The sequence below is a fragment of the Terrapene carolina genome, unplaced genomic scaffold (assembly GCF_002925995.2).
Source record: "Terrapene carolina triunguis isolate 2854851 unplaced genomic scaffold, T_m_triunguis-2.0 Scaffold231, whole genome shotgun sequence".
Classification (NCBI taxonomy): Eukaryota; Metazoa; Chordata; order Testudines; family Emydidae; genus Terrapene; species Terrapene triunguis.
The window spans coordinates 8,369,276-8,395,384 of record NW_020664582.1 but is presented as its reverse complement, the minus strand read 5'-3'; the positions used below and the strand labels follow the sequence as shown (position 1 = coordinate 8,395,384).

Here is a 26,109-nt window from a genome sequence, read left to right as displayed (position 1 = left end):
CGTGCCATAGGTTGCCTACCTCTGATCTAACCTGTAAAACTATAGGGTTGCTCATCATACCTGAGCATCTCATCACAGCACAGGTGCTAGAACTAAGGGTGCTGGGGGTGCTGCTGCACCCCCTGGTTTGAAGTGGTTTCCATTCTATCCAGGGTTTACAGTTTGGTTCAATGGCTCTCAGCACTCCCACAATAAAAACTGTTCCAGCACCTCTGCATCACAGTGCTTAATCCATTCACTACGTCATTAATAGAAATGCTGGTCCTTCCGTTAGCTCAGTCCTCCTCCTATTCTTTACCTTTGTATGACAACCAAAACAAAAGAACCCAGCTCACGGTGGGGAGCGTGAAGATCTGACAAATTCCCAATTTTCTTCCCCCACAACAGGCTGTGAACTGCTGCTGGTAAGTTTTACCACCGTACAACTCCAGACTCTCCCCTGCCAGGGGTCTTGATTTACATTCGCTTATTATTATCATTCATCTAGACAGACTGTCACTTGCACTTTGTAGTAAGGCGATACAAGTGAAGCCACCTAGTGAGTGCTTTATATTTTGTCGGAAATATAAATCACGCTTCTTGCCTCAAACCGTACTGCTGGGGCTATTCTGTGTTTGCTATGTTAGAAATCAAGATGCATATTTCACTGTAGTGAGAACATACGTGCTATGCAGGCAGCCAAAAACAGAGTCAAGGGGTGACTGCAGAATGCTCCTACCTGTGCCAGCAACAAACTGAACGTGCTGAAGGAGAAACACAATCATATCCTGAGAACAGGAACGGGAGAGAGAAAATGAAGCACACACAAAAGGTGTTAGTCACATCACTTAATGCACAAGAACCTATACAGAACAGAACAGGATTGTCTCATGGCTCGAACTACGTCTCCCGCTTCGCTCCCCATTTGAGGATTTCTGATGATGGCATGGAGAAAAGCACCCTTCCCCCTTTTACGGGCATAGATACAGAGACAGGGAGATTCATATTCATAGAGTTTAAGGCCAGAAGGGACCATTAAGATCATCTAGTCTGACCTCCTGTGCAACACAGCCCAGAGAATTTCACCCAGTGATTCCTCATTCCTGAATCAAGTCCATAACTTCTGGTGGGTCTAGAGCAGTGTGACGTTGTGCAGTCTATATGGTTTTATAAAAACATAATAAGAAGTGAATATAATGTAACTGGAATATGCTTCATGCAAAAGGTCTCTTGTAAGGTATCATTACAAAGCTTATAATCTACTGAGTGTGATCATCCCATTTGTATAAATGGACCACTCTTGTATCTAAAACTAGAAATATGAAATATAACTCTGAGGGCCTATTGTAATTATGTAAAGTGTGGGCCATTAATGATGGTTTGGAATCTTGATGACTCCCATTAACAAGGACCATTGTCTGCAGATGGCTGTGTTTACCTGTTAGTCTTCCTGTATATGTGTGTGCTGGCAAGTGAGCAATGAAGTCTTGCAGTGACATGTGATCATGTCACCTGAACTGGAATCCATATTTAACCTGGTGCTTTTCCAGTGAGGGTGGGTGGAAACCCAGAGGGACAAAGGGTTCCCGCCTTATGCAAAAGATATATAAAGGGGTGGAAGAGAACAGAGAGGGAGAGAGGAGCCATCATGAAGAATCCCCTAGCTATCACCTGAGCTGGAACAAGAGCTGTACCAGGGGAAAGAATTGTGCCCAGGCCTGGAAGGTGTCCAGTCTGAGAAAAACTTACTGAAGCATCTCTGAGGGTGAGATTATCTGTATTCAGTTTGATTAGGCATAGATTTGCGCATTTTATTTTATTTTGCTTGGTGACTTACTTTGTTCTGTCTGTTACTACTTGGAACCTCTTAAATCCTACTGTCTGTATTTAATAAAATCACTTTTTATTTAGTAATTTACTCAGAGTATGTATTAATACCTGGGGGAGCAAACAACTGTGCATATCTCTCTATCAGTGTTATAGAGGGCGAACAATTTATGAGTTTACTCTGCATAAGCTTTATGCAGGGTAAAATGGATTTATCTGGGTTTAGACCCCATTGGGAGTTGGGCATCTGAGTGCTAAGGACAAGCACACTTCTGTGAGCTGTTTTCAGGTAAACTTGCAGCTTTGGGACAAGTGATTCAGACCCTGGGTCTGTGTTGAAGCAGATGGGAGTGTCTGGCTCAGCAAAACAGGGTGCTGGAGTCCTGAGCTGGCAGGGAAAACAGGAGCAGGGGTAGTCTTTGCACATCGGGTGGCAGCTCCCAAGGGGGTTTCTGTGATCCAACCCGTCACATCATATTCATAGAGTTTAAGGCCAGAAGGGACCATTAAGATCATCTAGTCTGACCTCCTGTGCAACACAGCCCAGAGAATTTCACCCAGTGATTCCTCATTCCTGAATCAAGTCCATAACTTCTGGTGGGGCTAGAGCAGATCTTCTAGAAAGAGACACTCGATCGTAATGTCAAGACTTCAAGTGACAGAGAATCCATCACATCCTCCAGTAAGTTGTTCCAAAGCTTAATGACCCCTGCTTAAGGGCCTGATCCAATTCCCATTGAAGTCGGCGGAAAGACTCCCATTGACTTCCCTGAGAGTTGGAGGAGGACCTAAAAGAGAAAAACGACTCCGATGAAAGTTGCAGGGACGGCAATGTGTGCCTGAAACGACCCATCCTGCTAGCTGGTATTCAACCTGCTGGGAAAGAGTTCTGCTGGCTTTGCTGACTCACTGGTGCTGTTGGGTTGCTGCCCCACTCGGATAAAAGAGGGGCGAATAGCCCTCAGACAGAGAGGCAGGAAGGATGGTCCAGTGGATAGAATGCGAGCCTAGGACTTGGGAGACTAGCATTCAAGTTTCTGCTCTGCCCCAGACTCTGTCTCTCTCTCTTCAGGCAAGTCACTTACCTGCTCTATGCCTCAGTTTCCTATCTGTACAGTGGGGATAACAGCCTGCCCTCCCTCCCAGGGGGGTTGTGAGGATAAATACAGTAGAGATTGCAAGGTGCCCAAATGCTACAGCAATGGGGACCAGATAAGTACCCCAGGGCCGCCCAGAGGATTCAGGGGGCCTGGGGCAAGGCAATTTCAGGGGTCTCTTCCATAAAAAAAAAAAAGTTGCAATACTATAGAATACTATATTCTCATGGGGGCCCTGCAGGGCCCAGGGCCTGGGGCAAATTGCCCCACTTGCCCCCCCTCTGGGCGGCCCTGAAGTACCCCAGATAGCTAGAGAGAGTTTGGGACAGACCACACCCTACACAGGTGAGGTAATTTACTAACAAACCACCCCCTGGAGGGCTGATGTTTTCTTATTGCGTGGTGCTCCAGTCAGAGGGCGATGGCGCCTCTCCCCCCACTTACACAGACCCTACAGCAAAAGAGGCTAAAGAGCATTTTGGCCCATAAAACCAGATACTGTGAAACAAGAACAAAAATTTGATTGGTGTCCTCTATATTAGTCATCATCGCGGTCCCGGAGTGAATGATCATTTTGTTTGGTGTCAGACATTTTTAGGATTAAATATTTTATACCCCACTGGAGCTCGTTGAGTGACCTCTCTCTAGAGAAAAGTGACGGGCATCCCGGCCCAAAGCTCTTGGAGCCAAAGAAAATCCATGCGGCTCAATTGACGAGCCAAAAGACCAGCTGTGCGAGGCTGCCAACCTGCCTTCCGTGGGGAATTGGGGCTTCACCTTTGCAGCATAGTCAGAGACTATTAGTTCAAAAAGTCACTTGCAAGTTGGGGGGTTCTACAGGGGTGAGGCCTGGCACTCACTGGTAACACTGGGCCAACATCAAGAGCGATTGCAGAGATCTTCCAGTGCGGCGGGTGCTTTCTTACCAAATCTCAGAGCTTGAGCAGAGCTCCTAATGCCCTGCGAGAACAACCAGCAATCAGCATGCATAAGAGGAGAGAGCCCTTTTCATCTGTAGATCTCACAGCGCTTCACAAAGGTGGGACTAACAAACGAGGAAACTAAGGTTCGGAGAAGCGAGATGCCTTCCCCAGATCTCATAAGTCTGTGGCAGAGCCAAAAACAGACCCCCACGGTCCGGCTCCTCAGTATGCTGCTATAATCACTGGACAGCCAATGCTATCTCCCAGAGCCAGGACTCTTTACTCCTGAGTCCTCCAGATAACAACTCCCAGACGTAACACTGTCCTCTTACTGTTTTTTCATTTTAAAATTATACAAAGTTGCTCACAGAATCACAGAAATCAGAGGCATATTAGGTCATGTTGGCCAGCCCCTTACCCAGTCGAATTCAGGACTGTTGCCTAAAGTGTGTACCCTTGAGTGCTTTGTCTAATTCACTAATAAATAACTCAAATGATAGGGCTTCCAACAACTACCTTGGAAGCTATTCCACGATCTAATAGCTCCTACCACTCACCAGTGACCTTTCCATAATGTATAATTCATCGAGAAAAAACAACACACACACACTTTCCAGGTTCTTTTCCCCTGCTGTACATTAGCCTGTGCATGTTAAAAGAACATTGCTAGGTTAAAAATTATTGGCAAGATTTTAAAGAAAACAGATGCCTAAAGTTAGGCTCCTGAGCCCATAACTAGGCTCTTAAAGAAGGACCTGATTTTCAAAAGTGCTGCACGCCCAGCAGTTCCCGATGGAGTCATGCCTCTTTACAGACCGACTGGGAGCTTATTCTGTTTAGTTACCTCCATACAACCCCTCTGAAGTCAAGGAGGTGACACAAATGTACGTGAGAGCCCGGCTGGCCAATATTCTTTAAACACTGCAACTTAAGTTTCCATTTCATGGCCATTCTGACTTTCTGTTCTTGGGTGTCAAGGACTTCGATTAAATGGAACAAACAGTTGGCCTGGCAAATAAGGAGAACATTCTGCTGAGTGAAAAACATGAAGTTCATTCGTCCAAAAGTAACATTTCTATGGAATGCCGCTCCAGATTAATACATACTACATTAGGGATTCATTTTCGCTGCTGAATGGCATTGTTTGTTAAGTGGAGATGAAAGAAAACCCTGTTTAAATTGGAATTTAGCCGAGCGAACTAGTGTAACTAAACAGCAAAGAGTTTATGGACTGCACTGAAGGAAGGAACTGGTCTATAAACCACAGAAATGTGTTGGCTGCCCATAAGGGATGGATTAGTTTTGAGGGGGGGGGAGGGGTAATCAAGGCAGCAGAATAGCAAGAAATGTCATAAGAGCATAAGCATAAGAACGGCCGTATTGGGTCAGACCAAGGTCCATCCGACCCAGTATCCTGTCTGCCGACAGTGGCCAATGCCAGGTGCCCCAGAGGGAGTGAACCTAACAGGTAATGATCAAGTGATCTCTCTCCTGCCATCCATCTCCATCCTCTGACAAACAGAGGCTAGGGACACCATTCCTTACCCATCCTGGCCAATAGCCATTAATGGACTTAACCTCCATGAATTTATTCAGTTCTCTTTTAAACCCTGTTATAGTCCTAGCCTTCACAACCTCCTCAGGCAAGGAGTTCCACAGGTTGACTGTGCACTGTGTGAAGAAGAACTTCCTTTTATTTGTTTTCTAAGTTTTCACTGGGTGAAATCTACCTTCCTTGCGCAGAGTCAATACAAGGCTTGTGCACTGCTTCAATCCCTCTTAAACCAGCAGTGATGCACAAGCTTTGAATTGACGTTCTGCACAGGGAAAGTGGATGTTATACATTACGAATAAGAAGTGGGGGGAGTAACTCTACCCTCCCACTTAAAGAAACTCATGTGGATTTGCAGCCTACATAGTGGTTTGTGGATTACACCTCCTGGGGCCTAATTCTCAAGTCCTTATTTGGGGGAACCTCTCCTGGGTGTCAATAGAAGTTTTGCCTGAGTAAGGACAGCAGGCTTTGGCTCATGGAGTTCCAGGGTGGATCAGACAAATTGGAAAAAACAGTTGGAATCTACAGGCCAAATATAAAAACCTGTGAACCTCACAGAAATCATGTTCTGTGTATATATTCCACACGTGCAACATATAAACCACAGGCAGAGAGCCATTCTAAGTGAGCATGCATCTTCTTCAATGAGGGGCTATTCTTGGGAAGGGCACGTGTAACGCCGACAGACCCCGGTTGGCGGCAGGTGGGATCGAACCGGGGATCTCTGGAGCTTAGTGCATGAGCCTCTACCACATGAGCTAAAAGCCAACTGCCTGTTACCAAAGGCCGTAGAGCAGACTCATTTAACTCTCTCTCTCTAAGTGGTCTCGGTGCCACTAGATGGGACAGAACACCATAACCAGGAGGTGTGTGGGTTACACACGCAACCCACAGAACTTAAAATCCAGGTGTTAAGAGAGTCAAGCACCAACAGCGCTGTCTTTCTTCAATGCCCTGATCCTGCAAGCTGCCCCATGAAGGCACATCCCTCCCTTAATGTGCACAGGATCCCGCCCTGGTTCTGGGAAGCAGCCAAGTAGCAGTTTGAAAAGATTTTATGTACATGGCTGTGGGAGGGTTGGGCAAGGATACCCAGGAGGAAATGTCTGGTCGACATTTCCCGCCCCCCATGGCATTATGATGAGAAATGGCAAAGGGCCCATCTTCCCCCTGCATTCTCATTGTCAGCCACATTCCCATCGTCCGCCTAGGAATAGATTTCATTCCACAGTTGACATTCGCCTCACCCCAGCGCCGTACTGAGCACTACCAGATGCAGCCCTTATATGAAACTCAAAACTAAAACATAAAAAAATTCACTGTAGCTTAACACCCTCTTAAAGCTCCAACTGACTGTGAACCATTTACACGGTTCCTTTACTTTTCCCACTTCACTCCATTCTGATGGGAGTCAGTTTCACCTTTGCTGCTAATTCATTTCACTTTCTGGTTTCAGACACTTGCACCGTCCTGGCGGGATCACATCCGGGCAGGAGAATTTTGAAATAAATTCAAAGAACCCCCAAAATATGTTTGTACGGACTTTTAAAACAATTCTGCTTCTATTGGAATTTGCCGCACCTCCCCACCCCATTGCAATTTGTTTTAAACAAAATCTCCAAATTGTGGAGCTGACAGTAATTTGACCCTGCCCCTGGGAATAGTCAAGAAAACAGAAGATGAATTCGCAACAAGGGCTTAGTAAACAAGGCAGAATGGGAAAGAGCAGCTGAAAATGTTTCCCATGGGACAGTGCAATGTTTTCAACCAGTGCAGTGAGTTCTTAAGCTTGATGGGGATTTAGAAACCAAAAAAAGGATTTGCTTTCCCCCGCATTCAGACAGAAAGACTGATCCAAAGCCCACTGAAGACAATGGTAGCCTTTTCACCTGCTTCAATGGGCTTTGGATCAGGCCCATGAAGTTGTGTGTGTTTGCCTTACAATGTTTCAGAGAGAGATAAGGTGTATGAGGTAATATTTTTTATTGGACCAACTTCTTTTGGTGAAAGAGACAAAGCTTTTGAGCTCCACAGAACTCTTCTTAAGTCATTGTGGCTGATCTGAGTCCCAGACGTACTCCTGGGGGAATTCTGTGCCACTGTGTGCACACAGAATTCATGTCCCACGCAGATTTCTTTGCTTCCCTGCAGAAAAATGACTTACTGACAGGGAAGCTGCAACAGCAGTCACGCACCACTCCCTCGCTATGCAGGTTCATTGTTTCAGGCACCCGGAGCAGCCGGCAGAGAAGTAAATCACCGCAGGGCTGGGGACACCCCAACCAGTGGCTCTTACCCTGAGTCAGGATCAGCTGAAAGTCCCGGCTGGGCAGGAGGCAGGAGAGGACAGGACTTCCTCTTCCCACGCAAGGAATGGCTGGACTGTGTCAGACCCACCCCCAGAAACTTCTCCCAGCTGCAGGAAGCTCAGCATCCTCCCATTTCCTGTTCCTACTGCTCCTCAGCTGCAGAGGGAGAGGTCGCTGTATGGGGAGCTGCTCCCCATCTGCCCAACCCCCGTGCATCCCGATCTCCCATACCCAGACATCCCTGCCAAGCCTCACCCCCATACCCGAACCCCACACCACCGAACCTCAATCCCTGCGTCTGGAGCCTCCTGCACCCAGACCCCCTGCCTCCGGACATCGACCCCTGCACCCCTTGCACTCAACCCCCCAACCTGACAAGCCCCACCCCCCGGCAGCACTCTGAGCCCCCACATCCAGGCCCCCAACTAGCTGCACCCAGACCTCCACCCCTCCCAGCCCCACTCCCCCAACACCCAGACCCCTCCACTGAGCCCCAACCATCTTCACCTGGAAGCCCCTGCAGAGTCCCATTGCCCCTGCACCTGGAACCCCACCCCCAAAGAAGCCTCTGTGCATCCAGATCCCCCCACACTTAGACCCCCCACTGAGCTGCCTGCACCCAGATTGTCTCACACAGAATCTTCTCACTGCACACCTGGATCCCCCACACACTGAGCCCCTCTACACTTGGATCCTGCCTGGTTGAGCCTACCGGCCCCACACCTGGTGTGCCTGGTGCAGACAAGCAGGGCTCCAGAGTGTTTCTGGAGCAGGCCCAGGCCTTGTGCTGTGTTACAGGGTCAGGTGCAGCCTCACCGCTGGGTCCGTGTCCCAGGGTTGGGTGGTGGGGGTGGGGTTCCAGTGGCCTGTGCTCCCCACTGCCATGCTGGAGCCTCTGCATTTATTTATAGACAAAACTTGCAAATTTTAAAAATAATATTTTTGGCGCAGAATGCCCTCAGGAGTACAGACTCTTCCTCTCTCACGTGCTATAGGCAGCCAGTGAACATTATCACAGCCCCACCATGGCAGGTCTGACTCAAACACTGACCCGGTTTTCTCTGTCCTGTACCCTCATCCTTCTCTTCCTATCATCACCTACAGCCATAGCTGAGTGGGCAGACTACAAAAGCAATTTCCCATTGTAATTATCCACCGTGTTTCGGAAGAGAGCCATCGTGAGACCAGTGACAGCCCCCCGGATTTCTAGAACACTCCACAGAGTTCAATAAGCGTGTGTGGAACTGTCTCTCTCTGAGAAGTGCCAGCATTTCTGGACAGTTCCAGAACCAACTGGCCAAGGCAGGCCTAGGCCACCATCAAATGAGAACCACCCAGCTACAACATGGCAAATAGGTAATTAGCCTCTTCGCATCTCTGCTGAAATTGCCAAGGAGCATTTCCCGCACCGTGGACACCAGAGGACTGTGACCACCCAACTCATTTGCAATAGGAGATGAAACAGCTTGCAAATAACACCGCTCAGTCCCTTGCAGTGAACTGAAGGGAGACAGCCTGATTCTCACTGACTCTCTTCTTGCACTCGGGGTGGGGGCAAGGGGGGCCAAAGGGAGCTTTTAGCCACTTTTGCACTCCCTGGTTTCTAGGGCTGTGTGTGAAGGCCTAAGGGATGCTCTAACTTACACCCTGCTCCCCATGTGCCCTAGAAAGCAGAAAATAACTAGTGCAGAGCACTCAGGCCATGCCCCTGCAGCGTCCCTAATCCACCTCCCCACCGTGCTGGGGGCTAAGGCTAGCACAGCTCCCTGATGCCAGCCCACCACCAGCCAGGCTTCTGCGCAGACGGTTTCTGCCCGCCATAAGGCCTTTTCATGGTGCAACTAACAGGGCCCTAGTGTAGCTGAGAATCAGGCTGGGAACGTACAGTTTGGGAAGCAGGCTGTTCTGGTTTTGCCCGGCCAGCCCTCTGGGGGAGCTGTAGCCAAGTGGGTTTTCACTCCTGATGCGCAGCGAAGACGGCAGCCAGTCAGACTGGTTGTCCCATTGTAAAGCTTCACTCCAGGTGCCCGCCCCAGAGCGCAACAGTCCCGTCGGCCAGTAGGTCAGACAGGGTCCAATCAACAAAGAACAGTTAAAATAAAGGGGAATAGGAGTCAGGACTCTTGGGTTCTATTCCTGGTGGTTTTATCTAGGACCAGTCACTTAACTTCTCTGAGCCTCATTTTACCTAGCTGTGAAATGGGAATAATATTATTTATGTACCTAGGGATTTCCAAAACTCTCATCACCCTAGGATCCTGGCTACCTCCCGGGCCTGTTGTGGGTCTTAATTCATGTGCTTCAAGATGTTGGGATGGAAGGGGCTACCAGAATGCCATGTGCCATTCAATGCATCTACTGCAGCCGTCTTTGAAAGGGAGGCAAATGGGCTTTGTACATCTCCCAGGCTACAGAAAGGTTCCCAACCCAGAGAACCTCCTTCCATGACTTAAGTCTGCACTAGCAAGCCAGAGGGATGCCACGGCCTCAGGTGACGTATGGAGGTCCCTTCATGTCAGCACCCGAGACTGAAACAGGTCTGTGTTAAAGAAAAGGATCTTTTCACAGAGGTACTGACCACTCCACAAAAAACAGGCCTTGAATCCTTTTCATGACTGTACCTCACAATAGGCCCAGTCCAGCTCCCACTGAATTAGTGGCAAAACTTAAGTGGAGGCAGGACTGGGCCGCGAGGGAATAGGATTGACTAATTTTAAGATAATCAGTCCAGGCATTTGTAACCAGCGGCGGCTGCAGGCACCAGCGCACCGAGTGGGTGCCTGGGGCGGCAAGCCGCGGGGGGCAGCCTGCCGGTCGCTGTGGGGGTGGTAGTCAGGCTGCCTTCAGCGGCATGCCTGCGGGAGGCCCGCCGGTCCTGCCGCTTCAGCGGCGGGTACGTCAAAGGCGTGGGACCGGTGGACTGCCCGCAGGCGCGCCGCTGAAAGCCGCCTGACTACCGTGCTTGGGATGGCAAAATACATAGAGCCGCCCCTGTTTGTAACTCACCCATTACTGCAGTATTCTGGATGCATCTTAATCCTCTAGCTAGGCCAGTGTTTTAATTACAGTGAGAGATTAGACTAACACCCAGAGAGAGCTGATTTTAGCACGTTTCCAGCTCCTTCCCCTACAACGGACGCCCCGCTATTCTGGATTGCAGGGATCAGTTACACGCCTCCTGGCCCTCCCAACGCATCTAACCAGCTGTAGTGTAAACCAAATCACAGTCACAGCTGACAGGCACAGTCATGGGCCCAGATAAATGATACCATTTGATGAAGCCATGCTGCCAATCACAATGTACGTGTTACCCAGGCAGTTATGAGTCAGAGCATTAACAGGCCCATCCCTGACAGGCAGGACATAGGAACGCACCATTATCATAAAGATACAGCACTCTAATTAAGGAAGTACTTTCCAGTAACATTAGCTACAGCCCATTAGCATCCCACAAAGGCATCCGCCGCCTGTACGGTTCCCATAATTAGTGGGGAAACAGAGGAAAAAACCAAAATATTCATTAACTGTCATGAATCGTCATGTAGGAAACTAAAAGCAAGCTTCCCGTATCTGAAGCATGTGCTCAGACCCCTCCCCCTCTGATTAAAAGAAGGGATCTTTTAGGAGCTCCCAGTATCTGCAAATCAGATGGTAGCAGCAACAGGTGATGTCTGGCTCTGCATTTACACCTTTCGAATTTGGACTTCATTTGCCAGATATTATACAGAATTCATCCCCAGAGAGAGAGAGAGGACGAATGAACATTAGACAGGCTGCAGCCTGAAAATTTTACAAGGCTAATATTGCAAGGGGTGAGGGGAGAGGGAAAGAAAAAGGAAAATCCATCATATCTTAGACAGTAGAAGTAGTTTTATTGTCTCCAGACAGTTACTACATCACTCAGAAATGGCAGCGAGAGGCAGGAACAGCTTCAAGCCAGCAAGTTCGTCCTAATGAGTTAAGTTAACACATGGATCTCATCCTAGCAGATGACGTATTTTACTCGGCAGACCTTTAAGGAAGGCTATTTTTCACACTTTTTCTTTTTTGCAGCGTGCATGCCCATGCAGGGCTCTCAGAGGGAAGTCTTGCTTTATGGCACCACAAGGACAGGTGCAGACGGTACATGACATCCACAGAGCAGATAAAACTTTCTATTTATAAACCTCCCATTTTGGTGCCATTGCTTTAATGACAGCTAACCTGAAGAATTCATCCGTTTCACAGTATACAATGCTGCCCACCTACTACTGGCCTGTTTCTGATCTCACGTCAGTGCAAGTTGGGAGTAACTCAACTGTAATCAATTAATAACGATGGCATAAAGCAGGTGTCAGAGGAGAATCAGGCCCTATGTCTCTTAACTCAGATATCACCATGACAGTCCACTTTGGAAAAAGCTACTAAGATACTCAGGCAGATGGATAAAATGCAGCCTATAAAGCATTGTCAATGGGGAGATGGAAAAGGGGTCCACAAGAAATAGCCGATATAAGCAACATATACGTATGGGTTCTAATTTTCGTGTTTATGTTTCTCAAGCTTCGGGGTTTTATTTTTAAATGAGTCAAAAGCCATTTACCGGTCCCAACTAATGAGTGATCCAGCCTTCTCAGGAGATTTCAGTCCCTGGATGGTGTCGATATGGTGACAATACCTGATCTCATGGTTATTTTGGGCTTCATAAATGACACGCACACCCCAAAGTCCGACAGGGCTATAAAAAAAAAATCAGCTACAAATACTGAGACACTTGGTTTCCGGCAGAACCCAACCGCACAGCTCTGTGATCAACCCTTTCCATAGGACTTGGTGTTGCCTCAGTTAATGGCTGATGTCTGAATATACCCTCTCTAGGGAGTGAATCCACTGTCCAAAGGGTACTCTGGAGTGGCTCCTCTGTTGAGCAGCTGCCCTATCGGGGCAGGTAAACCAGCTGTGGGGTTAGAGAGAGAGAGATCCAACTGCAGCCCAAAACACAGCACAGCTTGCAGGAAGCCAAATGTCAGCCTCATCCCAAAGGGGGGGAAGTGGTGGATAAATGGATTTAACAGCCATGGGGGCAACACCTTCCAGAATCAAGTCAGGACATGCTCCAGTTTGCAGCTCCACCTTCGCCGGAGTGCCGCTGAGGAAAAACCTGCAGGTCGGTGGTGTCATGTTGCCTGCAGTCTCTCTATTATAGATAATCTGGCCTCAACGGCTCAGGAAATATAGTAATATTGGGAGCCCCAATATCTGGGCATTGCCCCTTGGCTTTAACTTCCTGACTCCCTTTCTCTGCCAGAGGCTTTCGAGATCTCATTCCCCTCCTTTTCCTAGATATTCAAGCAGAACATGGACAAGGGGCATTTTCTAGTGGTGAGATCAGGTGAATGGACTCCGAGAACTCCCTAGGGTTCTAGTCTGAGCTCTGACCCTGACGTGCTGTGACACCTTGGAAAAGTCACCTTCTCCGTGCCTCAGTTTCACCCATCTGGAATATCGGTAAAGCACCTACCTGCCTGAGAGGGTGTCATAACGACTAATTCATGAAAAGCATTTTATGTCTTCACCACCATTAGGGAGGCCGTGTTGCCTAGTGGACGGAGCACTGGACTGGTCCTGCAGAGACATGGGCCCTACTCCTGGCTCTGCCACTGACGGGCTGGGTGATTTTGGGGAAGTCACATCATTTCAGTTCCCACATCGGCAAAACAGACTAATGATACTGACCTCCTTTGTATAGCGCTTTGGGATTTATGGAGAAGAGCTCTATATCAGAGGGAGGTGTTATTGTTAATAATAATAATAAATAATAATAATAATATATGGAGATATACCTATCTCATAGAACTGGAAGAGACCCTGAAAGGTCATCAAGTCCAGCCCCCTGCCTTCACTAGTAGGACCAAGTACTGATTTTGCCCCAGATGGCCCCCTCAAGGATTGAACTCACAACCCTGGGTTTAGCAGGCCAATGCTCAAACCACTGAGTACCCCCGCTCCCCAGCACTGATAGCAATGGTTTATACTGTACACGGTCAGTTTTGAACACTGTTGGGCAACAAACCATCCCCGCTCCCTCCACTCGCTGTGGGTAGTAAGATGCTTCCCATCCCTGGGTTTCCCTCCACATCCCAGATATGTTGGGTGGTCCATTCCCAGTACCATAGATGACAACGTGGAAAACAGTCCTCTGAATAGCTCCTCTGGGAAAGAGACATCACAACAGCAGAGAGAGAGAAAACTGAAAATCAGACACTCATTCCAAGGGATGCTTGCTCGTGGCAGGAACAAATGGATCCTTTCATCGCTCCATTTGTGCAGTAGATACACTGAATCAGTCGACTCCGGGGACGACAATCCTTTACTTTCATACTGCCGTCAAAACAGGCAGTTTGTTTGCTAATTGCTGTGACTGAGCCAGGGTGCGTTTTTGTAAATAATTGATATGTTATTGACTTGCCATTGGAACACAAGGAGAACACGCCCAGCACAACGAGCATTCTCCCACGCTTTTTCCTTCAACAAACAATGGTCCCTGTGGCTCTGCCTGCCCTATGAGTGAATCCACTGGCGTCACCATCACAGTTCTAGGCCTAGTTCTAGGTTTACCTTGGAAAACATGGACAGGACTCTTTACTCTTGGTCAAGAGCCAGGGCCGCTGAAGCACGTTATACAGTAACCCCCACAGTTGTAGAATGCAGTACTCAGAACAAAAGGCAATCCCACCCTGGGTCAGGATACTAACCTAGAACAGTGCTAGCAACAATTGTGTTTAAGCCAAAGACAGACCCAACACCATTCTACTGTATTACGATCTGGATCTCTGTCACACCAAAGACCGGGGGTTACTGGGTTTCAAGGGCTGATTCTGCCCAGGGGTGATAAGGGAGAGATTGGAATTTGGAGATGGATTCCAAACCCGAATCCCCTAAAGTTTGGGATTTTCAGCTCCAGAGTTTGTTTCGGGGTCATCTAGTTTAAACATTGCTGGTAAAGCCATTTCGATGGCAGCATGAACAGGGCATCAGGAGATTAAGATTTCATAAATAAAAATAAATACTTTCCTGACGAGGGCCTTTCCTAATTGTCAAGCGTATTAATAATGGAGGATGCAACTTCTCTCCAAAGGAATCTTGTATCACCACACATTGCAAAAAGGACTGAGGAGCAGAGAAAAACGTGCCAGTGGCTTTGCTGAGAAAGAGAGAGGGGAGTTTTACAAAGCCCAGAATCCCACGATTATTGGCCATGTTGGGCTCTGCAAACCAAGACCAGAAGGGGAGAAGAAAAGCAGCAGAACAGGATGCAGTGTGAAAAGCACAAAGAACAGGAAAACAAACTAGCTATTCCTACAGGCCCGCGTGTTTTATTTAGGGTTCAACTTCATCTCAGCATACAGAGTCTATCCAAAGCTCCCCTCCAACTCTGTGAGAGACCAAAAGGACTTCTGCTCATTACTCCACTATGACAAAGTTCATTAACCTGCAAAAAGATTTATGCAAATACAGGTTCTCAAGACCCATTTCTGTGTCGTTTGGAGCCAACTGCTAATTAAGTTGAAGTGCAGCAAAGTGAAGAATTGTAGGATTGTGGATGGCGGCAGCCAGGAAATAGAGTCCATAAATTCAATGTCAGAGAGTTATTGGGACCAGCTAGTCTGAGTAGCGAGGGAGAGAGGAAAACTGCCCCTCAGTGCTTTATTGTTTTAATAATGAAAGGCTCTATAGGAGCGCACAGCCCTAACCAGCTCAGAGCACATTACTGTACACACAGGTATATTTAATAATTAAGCACCTGGGAGCCCCTAAGGAGGAAGTCAATGTATGCAGAAGCGTATGGATCACTTCACCCAGCTGTGCAACACTGCAGCGGTTTAACAGCACACTCCAGCTCAGGATGGAGAGAAAAGAGAATCGTTCGACCCGATCAAAGCACAGGGGGAATCTACCTGAGCTGCAGGACAGAAGGGCTCACGCCACCACTCTAATGCGAAGGGCCAGGTATTCTTTAATTACTACAGCCAGGATAGCCCTCGTTTGTCAGGTTTTAGCGGTGTGATAGGGTGTACAGGATACGGACCTCATCCCAGTACTGCCTCAAGTACGTGGCCATAACTGGACTTACGTTATGGATGAATCTCAGCTCTTTGCCATTATGATTATCAAAAACCTCAACTATTTCTCGCTTCTTCCAAAGGAGAAAGTAGAGTCTAACGACAGGGCTCCGAGCTAAAGCCAGATAGGTCTCTGGGGGGGGAAAACACACACGCAGAGAGAGAAATGATCATTAAAGAGAGAGAATGGCACAAAATGGACCTTTTAAAATCTGTTTTACAGAGTTTCTTAAGACTCTTCAGCCCTGAAGAGTTCCCCACTGCCACAGCAGTACAGTTTTAATTACATCCTAATAGGATGGCCAGGGGTGGTCATTTCCTCCTCTAATTGGAAAAAAAAATAGGATATACCAACAACCGTGCTCCTCATTTACCACGTTGCACCATGTGCTGAGAACACCCAGTGGGATGTGACCTACAGTAAACAACTCGATCGGGTGCACTTGCCCTGCTCTTTTATTAAAACCAGCACAGCAGATCTCCGAGCACGAGGTGCGCAGATCTGCCACGGTTTTGCTTATCTAATAGCTAATACAAATCCGTCCTATTTTTTAATTACACGCTGTGCTTAAAAATCCTAGAACAACAGTCGTGTGAAACGGCAGGTATTCTACTTCCCAGTCTGAGCCATTGCTAAAGCATTTGTCGCTGGACTACCTAGCGACAATGTTAGTGGTTAGGGCAGAAGGACAAATCTCAGGAGAGACATGGGTTCTAATGCTGATTCTCTGCCACTGATGTGCTATCTGACTGTGGGTAAGTCATTTAATCTCTCTGTGTCTGCTTCCCCTCCCACCCTTTGTCTGTCTTGTGTATTTCAATCAGAAGCTTTTTTGGAACAGGGACTGTCTCTTACTATGGGTTTGTACTGCACCTGTTACAATAGGGACATGATCACACTGGGGGCCCCAAGTTGATATCATATAACGCTGATTATAACTCTGACTCCTGTAGCTACTGTCACCTTCCCTTTCTTTACAAAATAAAAACAAACACGCATAAAACATAACACCGAGACAAAGAACGGAACATTGCCAATCAATAACACACACCCCTGGCAAACAGCTAGGATGGAGGCCGAGGCAAACATCTGTTGCATGACAGGATTGTTTAGCCTTTTATTGGACCTGCTTTTTGCAGTCACTGCGAAGCACACTACAGCTCACCAGAAGTTCACCCCCTCAGCAGGGCTAGAACTCAGATCACCCTGCTGCAGAAGAGCAGGACTCACAGAGAATTTGTTAGCTGCTGAAGAAGAGCTCTGTGGGGTTCGAAAGCTGGTCTCTTTCACCAACCAAAGTTGGTCCAATAAAAGACATTACCTCACCCACCCTCTCTAAGATCTTGAGACCAACACAGCTACAACCACAATGCAAAGAGCCAGTAATGAGGACACCGTGTCATTAGTCAGTCGTTAGCAGTGATTAGCAATCAGTCAAGGGGACAGTGCTGCACACAGGTGTGGTGTTCGGCAAGGCCTATGATACAGAATTAGTAATAGCAAGAGATTCCACGGCTGAATCCTGTACCACTCAACCTCTGCTACTTGGCGTACGCAGCATGAAAGCAATGCTCTGTGTGCCGTGCAAGGAAGAGCTGTGCCATTTATGTCAGCACCCATCAGTATCACAAAAATACGGGACTTGCCGTACCAGAGGAGGCCAGTGTCCCTGCTAGGCCAGGGGCCTGTCAGAGGAAGGCGCTCCCAGAGTTACGGAGCTCGCTGCACCTCTGTCCCCTTCCTAGTCTCTCTGCGTGTGCACCACCCGCCTCAGGCCTTTGCCTCTCCTGGGCAGAACTCCACAGTTCTCCCCCTCTCAGAGTGGGCCTCGGGCTAGAGCACTCTGGGTATCAACCGTGCTGACCCTGCTGATCTGACTGAGTTCGGACACCTGCATTTCTCCCCTGTGACCAGCGGTATCCAGTGACAAAACGGCCTTCTTACAACCAAGGGAGTGCTTGTTTTCACAGGAGCAACAAAACATTCAGAGAGGATTTTTCAAACCACAAACAGTCAGCACACACGGCTATCTTCCCTACAGGCTTACCGTCCCCTGTGTAGAAGTCTGGTCCCTCCAAACAACTCCTCCCCTCTTGAGAGAGTCCTTTTAAACCAGACAGAGTTCCTCTGCACTTTCCTGGACTTCGTCCCTGCTGTACATTGGCGGGAGCTAAGAGGCTGAACCTTCAAAGCTCATCATTGGGGTATCGGCTCTCAGTGGCCCTTAGGAGCTTCCTGAGGAGTGGCTTATCTTGTGCCACTGTTCCCTTTCCTTCTTGTTTTTCCTGACAACCTCGCTATTAAACGAAACCACTATATTAATAGACTGTATCCACAAATTGTTACTGAGCTGCTCCACTCCAACACAGGCACAAGAAACCCCATCATGCAATAATCAGTGACTGCCAGGAGATACCCCACCAGCTGGGATCCTCTAAATACAGGAGATTACATGATGGATCGAGGGATGTCAAGGCATGGCAGATTTCCCCGTGAATCTCTCATAATGGCCATTTCCAGCGCGGAGGAGGATGACTTATTGCTTTTCTCCAAGCCGGAGAACGAGGAGATGAATAGGAGAAGTAGCTTCCCTCCTCCACATGAGCGAGCGAAAGGGAAAAGCAGAGAACCCAATTCCCTTGCTAACAAACCCATCCCTGACAACGAGTACAAAACGGACAAGGGGGAAGGGCTAGAGATTTAGAAAGGGAGAGGGTTGCATCCTCATATGCAAACACTGATGTAATAAGAGTGAGATTCATCGAGAGTTAAGCACTCAATACATGATGGGCTGGTGCCCTCCCCTGCCCCGTTGATGCCTGGAGGCTTATATTAATGATTTGACATGTGAAAAAAGGCCTCTAAACTAGCTCAAATGTTTCCAAGGTGTAGCGCCATCCTCAGGAATTAAATGAGTTTATATTAGAAGTTGAACCTTTTCCTGGCAGGTGGCTGCAGCAGGGGTTCTGCCCTACCTAGAAAAATGGGAGCATAAAATCAGAGTAAAACACATTTACCTTCATCCTCATGCTCGGCACCATTCTCCGTTGTCAATAGAATGGCACGGCTCTTGGAGCTAGCTGCTCCAGTGCCTCAAGCTATTCAGCGCACGTCCCAGCAGGGGGCACCAAAGGAGCAGCAGCAACAGCGGGATTTCAGGGAGCAGCCAGCCAACCGCAGCACTCCCTGAGCAATGCCCCCGCCTACCTGCACACTCAAGGTAGAGCTGCCACGGGGTGGCTCCAGTGGAAGAGCCGCTGAAGCAGACCTTAGTGCTGAGCTGACTGGTAGGGCTTTTAATTGTGTCAGGAGATGGCAATACCTGAACGTGCGCCCTTGGAAAAGAAAGAAACAAGCCACCGACGGCCTGGAGACAGCACGCACTTGACACTGACCTTACCGGAGACGCCGCATCAGCCATGCCGGGCAGACTGGATTTCTGTCAATGCTGCCTTAGCCACGTGCTTCTAGGCTGCAGAGTTCTGGGACACGCCCAGAGCAGGGATGCTGGGTTTTTTGAGGAGCTTGGGGGGAGGGTTTAAGATGGTTCATTTTAATTAGATGTTTTCCTCCCCTTCCCCTGGGCTGTTTTTAATCCCACAATTCCCTTTATGCAGATCATCACAAAGCCAGGATGTCTCACAACAACACAGCCGCTGCGCTTGTACGTTAACTGCCAGAGCAGAAAGTCTAGCCTGGACAAATTGGTGTTGTCTCTGATCATCCCATTACACCATAGACTCTGATGGGGAATACAACAGTTGTCAGCTAAGGATTTATCCATCTGTGGAAGTTTCATGCAGCTTTCCCTGACAAAGAGTACAAAACGGACAAGGGGGAAGGGCTAGAGATTTAGAAAGGGAGAGGGTTTCACCCTCATATGCAAACACTGATTTAATAAGAGTGAGATTCATCGAGAATTAAGCACCCAGTTCCCATTGGACTTTCACTACGAGTTGGGTACTTAAGTCCCTTTGTTGCTTTTGAAAATCCCATCCTAAAGCCCTTCTTGCCAGATCCCCAGTGCAGTCGATTAATTCAGATACGTTACACCAACTGGCCTGGCAGATTTAAGCCCCAGGAGGTCTGTCTAGCGTTGCAAAGATGAATTCACACATCAGCATCATAGCAATTAAGGCTGCATCCCCCCAAGTCCCTGCATAATGTGAACCAGGTCTGTGACTAGATATGCTGGAGGAGATCTGGGGTAAGCATAATCCTCATCATGCTAATAAGGCCCTTATTTCTACGCTCCCCACATAGGTCTCACTCCTATTACTAGGCAAGAGCAAGCTAGTGGCCAGCACACTCCTCAGCGCAGGGTCGGGTTCCCATGAGCTCACCTGTTCCTCCCTTTTTACCCCGTGTTTACAAGTGCAACACTCCACATCTGTGCCGTGCAGAATCAAGCCCCTAGTCCATAACCAAAGCGAATTGTCGTCATTTGCAAGGGCGATAATTGGGCAGCGTCCTGCAGAGCCCACTGACCGTCCGTATTAAAGCATCGCATTTCATAGAATATCAGGGTTGGAAGGGACCTCAGGAGGTCATCTAGTCCAATCCACAGAAGTTAAAGCTACCCAGGAGCATAGGAGGCCTAACACCTGTGCCTAAAGGGACGGGGTGAGTCAACGCACACATACTGTGGCACAGACAGATTAGTGTTGCCGGGAGCAGCTGAGACGATGAATACGTTTGATTCTGGGGAAACGATCTCTGCTCCCTGCTTACTTCCAGCTACCATCTCACCAACGCCAATCACCGCGGCAGAAGCGATTTCCTTCCATTCCGACCTTAAAGTGACACCAACGCGTCTGGAAGCACCCGGCGGGGGGGGGTGGGAGGAAATGGCAAACAAACAACCCGCACGGCTTTCAGAAGCTGACTCACCAGGACTGTGGCTTCCTCTTCATGATCCCTTGACGTCTCCACTGCGAGTGAGGGCTGAGGTGGTAGGTCAGCTGCCTGCAGACCTTCTCCATGGCTCCAAACGAGTCTCCCTCCTGCACAGGCAAAGGGAAGGAAGCCAGGTAGGTTATTTGTAGCAATGCCGCTTCATGGGATCATTAATAAGAGAAGAGCCAAGTCCATTTGCAATACAGTGGAGCTGCTCTGCCCCAGAAGGGGCTCACGCACTGGGTCCCACATCAAGGCAGCGAGCCCCATGGAACTGTTCTGAAAAATCAAAATCGACCACAGGAAAACAATGACTGTCCATCATTAAAATACCACCTGGACAGCATGCAGAACCACGTCACCGCCCTGTCCTGCACACGACAGTGCCGCTGAGGCTCTCAGTTACCCAAGGGAGAACCGCTCAGTTCATCACAAAACCCACAAACACTGACCCACTCCGTACGCAATGTTACAGGCGAGGTGACGTGAGCTAGTTCAGAACATCTGCTCCCAGTGTGCCTTATCCACTCTGTGTCTGACTGTCAGCCTGCTGGGGCAAGAACTACCCTTGTGTCGCATGACGTTCTGAACACGTGATCAGCTCTTGGCAAACCACCAGCCATCCCATTTTCTTCTCCAGTAGTCATTGATACCGCTGGCAACCGAGTTCTCAGTCAGGATTCCAGTGGACAACCCATCCTTGTGGGTTCAGGGTTAGGAAAGATGGCTTTCTGAGGCCAGGGAGAATTAGGGGCCCCTAAATATCAATGTATTGCCTGATCAGATTAAACAGCCATGTGAAAGATAGGACAACTAAATCCAGCACTGCTGTCCTAGGAGCGACACGTCTCTGAGCAATTATCACCTCTGCTTAATTCTCCAGCACCTATCTATGGGCTTTCATGAGCAGATGTATCACGTCTCAAAGAGAGACCAGGCCTTGCCTTAGGCTTCAGGGAGGAGCAGGGGCCCTGCAACCCCGCATTGAGTTCTGGGCATCTCAATACCATCAACATGTCAATGAACTGGAAGGAATTCAGGGGAAGAGAAATAAAAGCGTTTAAGGGTTTGGAGCAACTGATGGCAAAAGATTAGTCACCGTGCATAGAAATAGCTCAGATCTGTGGTAGCTTAGAGGAGAAGAGAGGACCCTCCACACACATTCGAAGGTTGTAAACACCAAGCCAGAAGAATCTTTTGGGATGCCACAAGGGGCTATATCCAGTCTGTTAGACTGGACAACAAGATCCTAAACCAGAGTTCCTACCCTTTTCCATTCTACAATCCAACCTGGAGCCCCTTCCCCACTTAGCCCTATGAGAAGGGCGGTGTGGTCCTGACACCTGTCCAAGACCCCCAGGATGAGAGCCCTTGCCCTGAGAAAAGCAGCAGAAGCTCCAACACAAAGATATTTTTAAATGGACAGCACAAAACACAGGGGAGCATACAGTGGTGAAGGGAACAAGCTTGTAATGGCAGAGGGACAGACTAGATGGTGTAATAGGTCTTTTCCATCTCCGCTTGCTACGAGTCTGCAAATAATACGCAGCCCTGCTGGGCTCTTCGCACATCTTGTATTAAATCCAAGAGTAGCTGTTAAAAGCAACAGCACGATTTTAAGCAGGTGCTTAAATTAAAAATAGGGAATCAGGAATGGTGAATCATCACAGCAAGCGGCAGGAAGTCTGTTAGAAACCTGACTGAAACATGGATTCCTAGATTATCAGGGCAAAAGTAACGTCTGGGATCATGTAGCATGACCCCCTGTGTAACACAGGCCATAAAGCTTCCCTGAATTAATTCACTGGTTTCAGCTACAGCAGATCTTTTAGAAAAGAATCCAATCTTGATTCTAAAATGTCCAGTGATAGAGAACCCACCACCTCCCTTGGGGAAGGGTTCCAATGGAGAACTACCCTCACAGTTACAAACTCGCACCTTTCATAGACTCATAGAATATCAGGGTTGGAAGGGACCTCAGGAGCAGGGCCAGCTCTGGCTTTCTGGCCTCCCCAAGCAAAAAAACAAAAAAAACCCCAAAAACCTGCAGCGCGGCCGGAGCCAGGGGGCCTCCCTGCCCTGCAGATGTGCCCCGGCTAGCAGGGGCAGTGGGAGGGAGCAGGGGGAGAGAGAGAAGGGGGTCAGCCAGGGCTTCCGTGGGGCACTGCCACGTGGCCCCTCCCGCCATGCCCCCTGCTGGGAGGGAAGGACGCAGACTGCCCTGCCAGGCTTGCTGCAGGGCGCTCCCGTCCTCCACGACGACGCCCCCTACAGGGCGGCCGGAGCGGAACAACAACAACAACAAAAGCGGCCGTGCCGCCCTAGGATTGGGCGGAATGCCGCCTCCTACAAGCTGCCGCCCCAAGCACCAGCTTGCTCGGCTGGTGCCTGGAGCCAGCCCTGCTCAGGAGGTATCTAGTCCAACCCCCTGCTCAAAGCAGGACCAAACCCAACTAAATCAAACCAGAGCTTTTTTTTGTCAAGCCAGGGCTTTTTTCCAGTCTGCATTTGTCTAGTGTCACCTTCCAGCCATTGGCTCTTGTTAGACCTTTGTCTGCTAGATTGAAAAACCCCCTCTTATGAAACTTCTATTCCAGACTGTGATCAAGTCCCCTTCACTTTCTCTCTAGTCCTTTACACCCCTTTATATGCCCCTGCCTCTCCTGTGCTCCTCGCCTCCAGACATCGCTGTCATGCAGTGGTGGGAAATGTAGAGCCAGCAGAAGGGAGTCTGCATGCAGGCGAAGCTCCGTGGGAGTTTCCCCTTGGTGAAGATTTAAGAATCTGGCTTACAGAGAACACAGTGTATGGTCAGTTACTGCCTACTGCTTCTGGGATACAGACAGGCTCTGTGGTAGCTCATATATTCATACTGAATAATAATAATAATCATACTTTGCTTTGATACAGACGCTTTCATTCAAGGCTCTCAATGCCTTTTATGCACATTGACTAATTAACCCATACTGCCCTTCTGTTACTGCTAACCCCATTTTGCGACAGGGAAAACACAAAGTCCTGGTCTACACTTAAAATTGAGAGTTGTGTCACTCAGGGGTGGGAAAAATTCACTCCCGGGGGCTGCGGCTATACTGACCTAACCCATGGTGTAGACATGGCTGGGTCAAGGGAAGAATGCGTCCGTCGATCTAGCTACCACTGCTCTGGGAGGCGGATGAACTACAGTGACGGGAAAAACCCTTATGTCACTGTAGGAAGCATCTATACTACGGCACTACAGTGCTGCAGCTGTGGCCACGGTAGCGATCATAGTGTAGACATGGCCTAAGAGACAAAGTGAGTTGCCCATGGTCTCGTAGCAAGCAGTGGAAGAGTCTGGAACAGAACTCCGGGCCCAACCATCCAGTCAGTTGCACGCACCCACGCATACGCATGCACGGGGAACAGCATGCACACAGGAGACAGACTGTGTGGGTTCCCAGGAGCTTCTGGCTCTCATTTCTGCACTCAAGCCATTAGGCCAGGTACTCGACCAGTCTCCAGCTGATTGGCTATTGTCTTCCACTGCCTGTCTTTTCCCCCTTAAAGCTGCCACATGACATGTCAAAGATTAACCAGCCCCATCACAAAAATAATAATCAAGGATTGCAGCAAAGAAGCAAGCCTGCTACAGTTGTGGTTCTTCCCCTGCTCCGCTGTCAGATGCCAAACAGCCGGTTGTCTTTCTGCTGAGGTCTGAACCTCTCTGTGCCATCGTCATGTGTGTGCATACAAAGCGGTTCTGTGGGTGCATGGAGCATGTGGCTCTTGGCCATGCAGTCCCAACCTCCAGCCGAATGCCTGGCTCTACTGGGAAACCGTTCAAATAGCTTTGGCTGGGAGGCAGGTTTAGGGAGCGAAGAGAGGCACGGATTTAGCTGGCAAAAGCAGTAGAGCCAGAGGTGGGTGGGGGAGGAGAAGGATTTCTGTCTCTGCAGCCAGCACGCGGAGAGAAACACTCTCTCACTCCGGTGTCGCACTGCCCCCGGCAAAGGCCTAAAAGAAAGGGCAGGGGAGGGGAACTGCACCACCGGGGGGGACTGGGAGAAGCCAGGCAAGTTTGAGGGTTTGGGCCACCCCACTGTAGGGATGGAGCCGGTGAGGAGGAGGAGTCTGATCCCCTCCAATTATTTAGAGACAGCTGGGGCGAGGAGGGGCCCCCTAGAGCATTCAACTGGCAGTTTGGCTTCAGGTCAGCACCGGGGGTGTCACTCAACTCTCCACAGGCAGTTCCCCGGCACCTCTGGGACAAGCCCCAAGCTGCATTTATCCACAGAGCAGGTACAGCATGGACAGCAGTTTCCCCTACTAAGCCCTTTGCTCTCTACCCTGACCTGGCAGGCGGGCTACCCCCTAGGGGCAGGGCAGGCAGTGCAATCCCCACGCCTGTTCAATCCCCGACCTCTCTTGCAAGAGCGCCACCGAGGGGGCCGGTTTGTGCCAACGGCGGCAGCAGCTTGCGTCACGTGGGCACCGGTCCCACAGGAATCGGAAGGGGGCCGGCAGAGGCAGGTCACGTAGGCCACTGAGGAGCTATCAGTGGACAACGACCCCAAATTAGTTTGGGATTTTAAGTGTTCTCCAGGAGAGGACAGAGCCCAGTGAAAAATGAGGAGTGGACAGTGAATTACGGGACGGGTGGACAAGGGTCAGTCCTGCCAGAGGTGAAAGTAAGCCAGTACGGGCCGGTACAGTGTACCAGCAAGAGCCGGTGCGCCAGACCGGACCGGCTTCCCCAGGCCGGCGATTTAAAGGGCCTGGGGCTCCCGGCAGCAGCCAGAGCCCCAGGCCCTTTCAATTGCCGCCAGAGCCCCACTGCCGGAGCCCCCAGGTAGCGGAGGTGGCCAGGAGTCCCGGGGCTCGGGCAGCAATTTAAAGGGCCCAGGGCTCCGCTGCAGTGGTGGCGGCTGGGAGCCCCGGGCCCTTTACATCACCGCCGGAGCCCCGGGCTGCTGCCGCTACCCCAGGGGCTCCGGCAGCGGGGATCGGGCGGCGATTTAAAGGGCTCTGCTGCAGTAGGAGCCCCGGGCCCCTTAAATTGCCCCCAAGCCCCGGGGCTCCCAGCCGCCTCTGCAGCTGGTAGGTCTGGGGTGATTTAAAGGGCTTGGGGCTCCCAGTCGCCACTATTACAGCCAGAGCCCCGGGCCCTTTAAATCTTGATTTAAAGGCCCGCCTCTTCCGGTTGAGGCCCCGCCCCCTACTCAGGACTCCGGCGTACCAGTAAGTCCTTTAAGTTTCACCCTGAGTCCTGCCCCAATACCTGTGTGCGGAGAGACGGGGGTCCCCACTCTGTGCTATGCTGGAAATCTCTAGGGCCAGCTATTGCAAGTGGCTAGTGCCAGCCTGTGTTCTTGGTGTGGGAGAGTGACTTGTGCATTCAACCCCCACTCTACAGGGTGCAACTTCTGCACCAAGGCAGA

General features: G+C 49.5%; 1 protein-coding gene across 1 annotated transcript in view; it reads right to left on the bottom strand.

Annotated features, from left to right (window-relative positions):
* LRRC75A (leucine rich repeat containing 75A) overlaps positions 1-26,109 on the bottom strand; it is a 179,048-nt gene that overhangs the window by 54,909 nt on the left and 98,030 nt on the right. Inside the window, exon 3 of the mRNA XM_026656453.2 lies at positions 20,684-20,796. Coding sequence (XP_026512238.1) covers positions 20,684-20,796 — 113 coding nt within the window. The remainder of the gene's footprint in view (positions 1-20,683; positions 20,797-26,109) is intronic.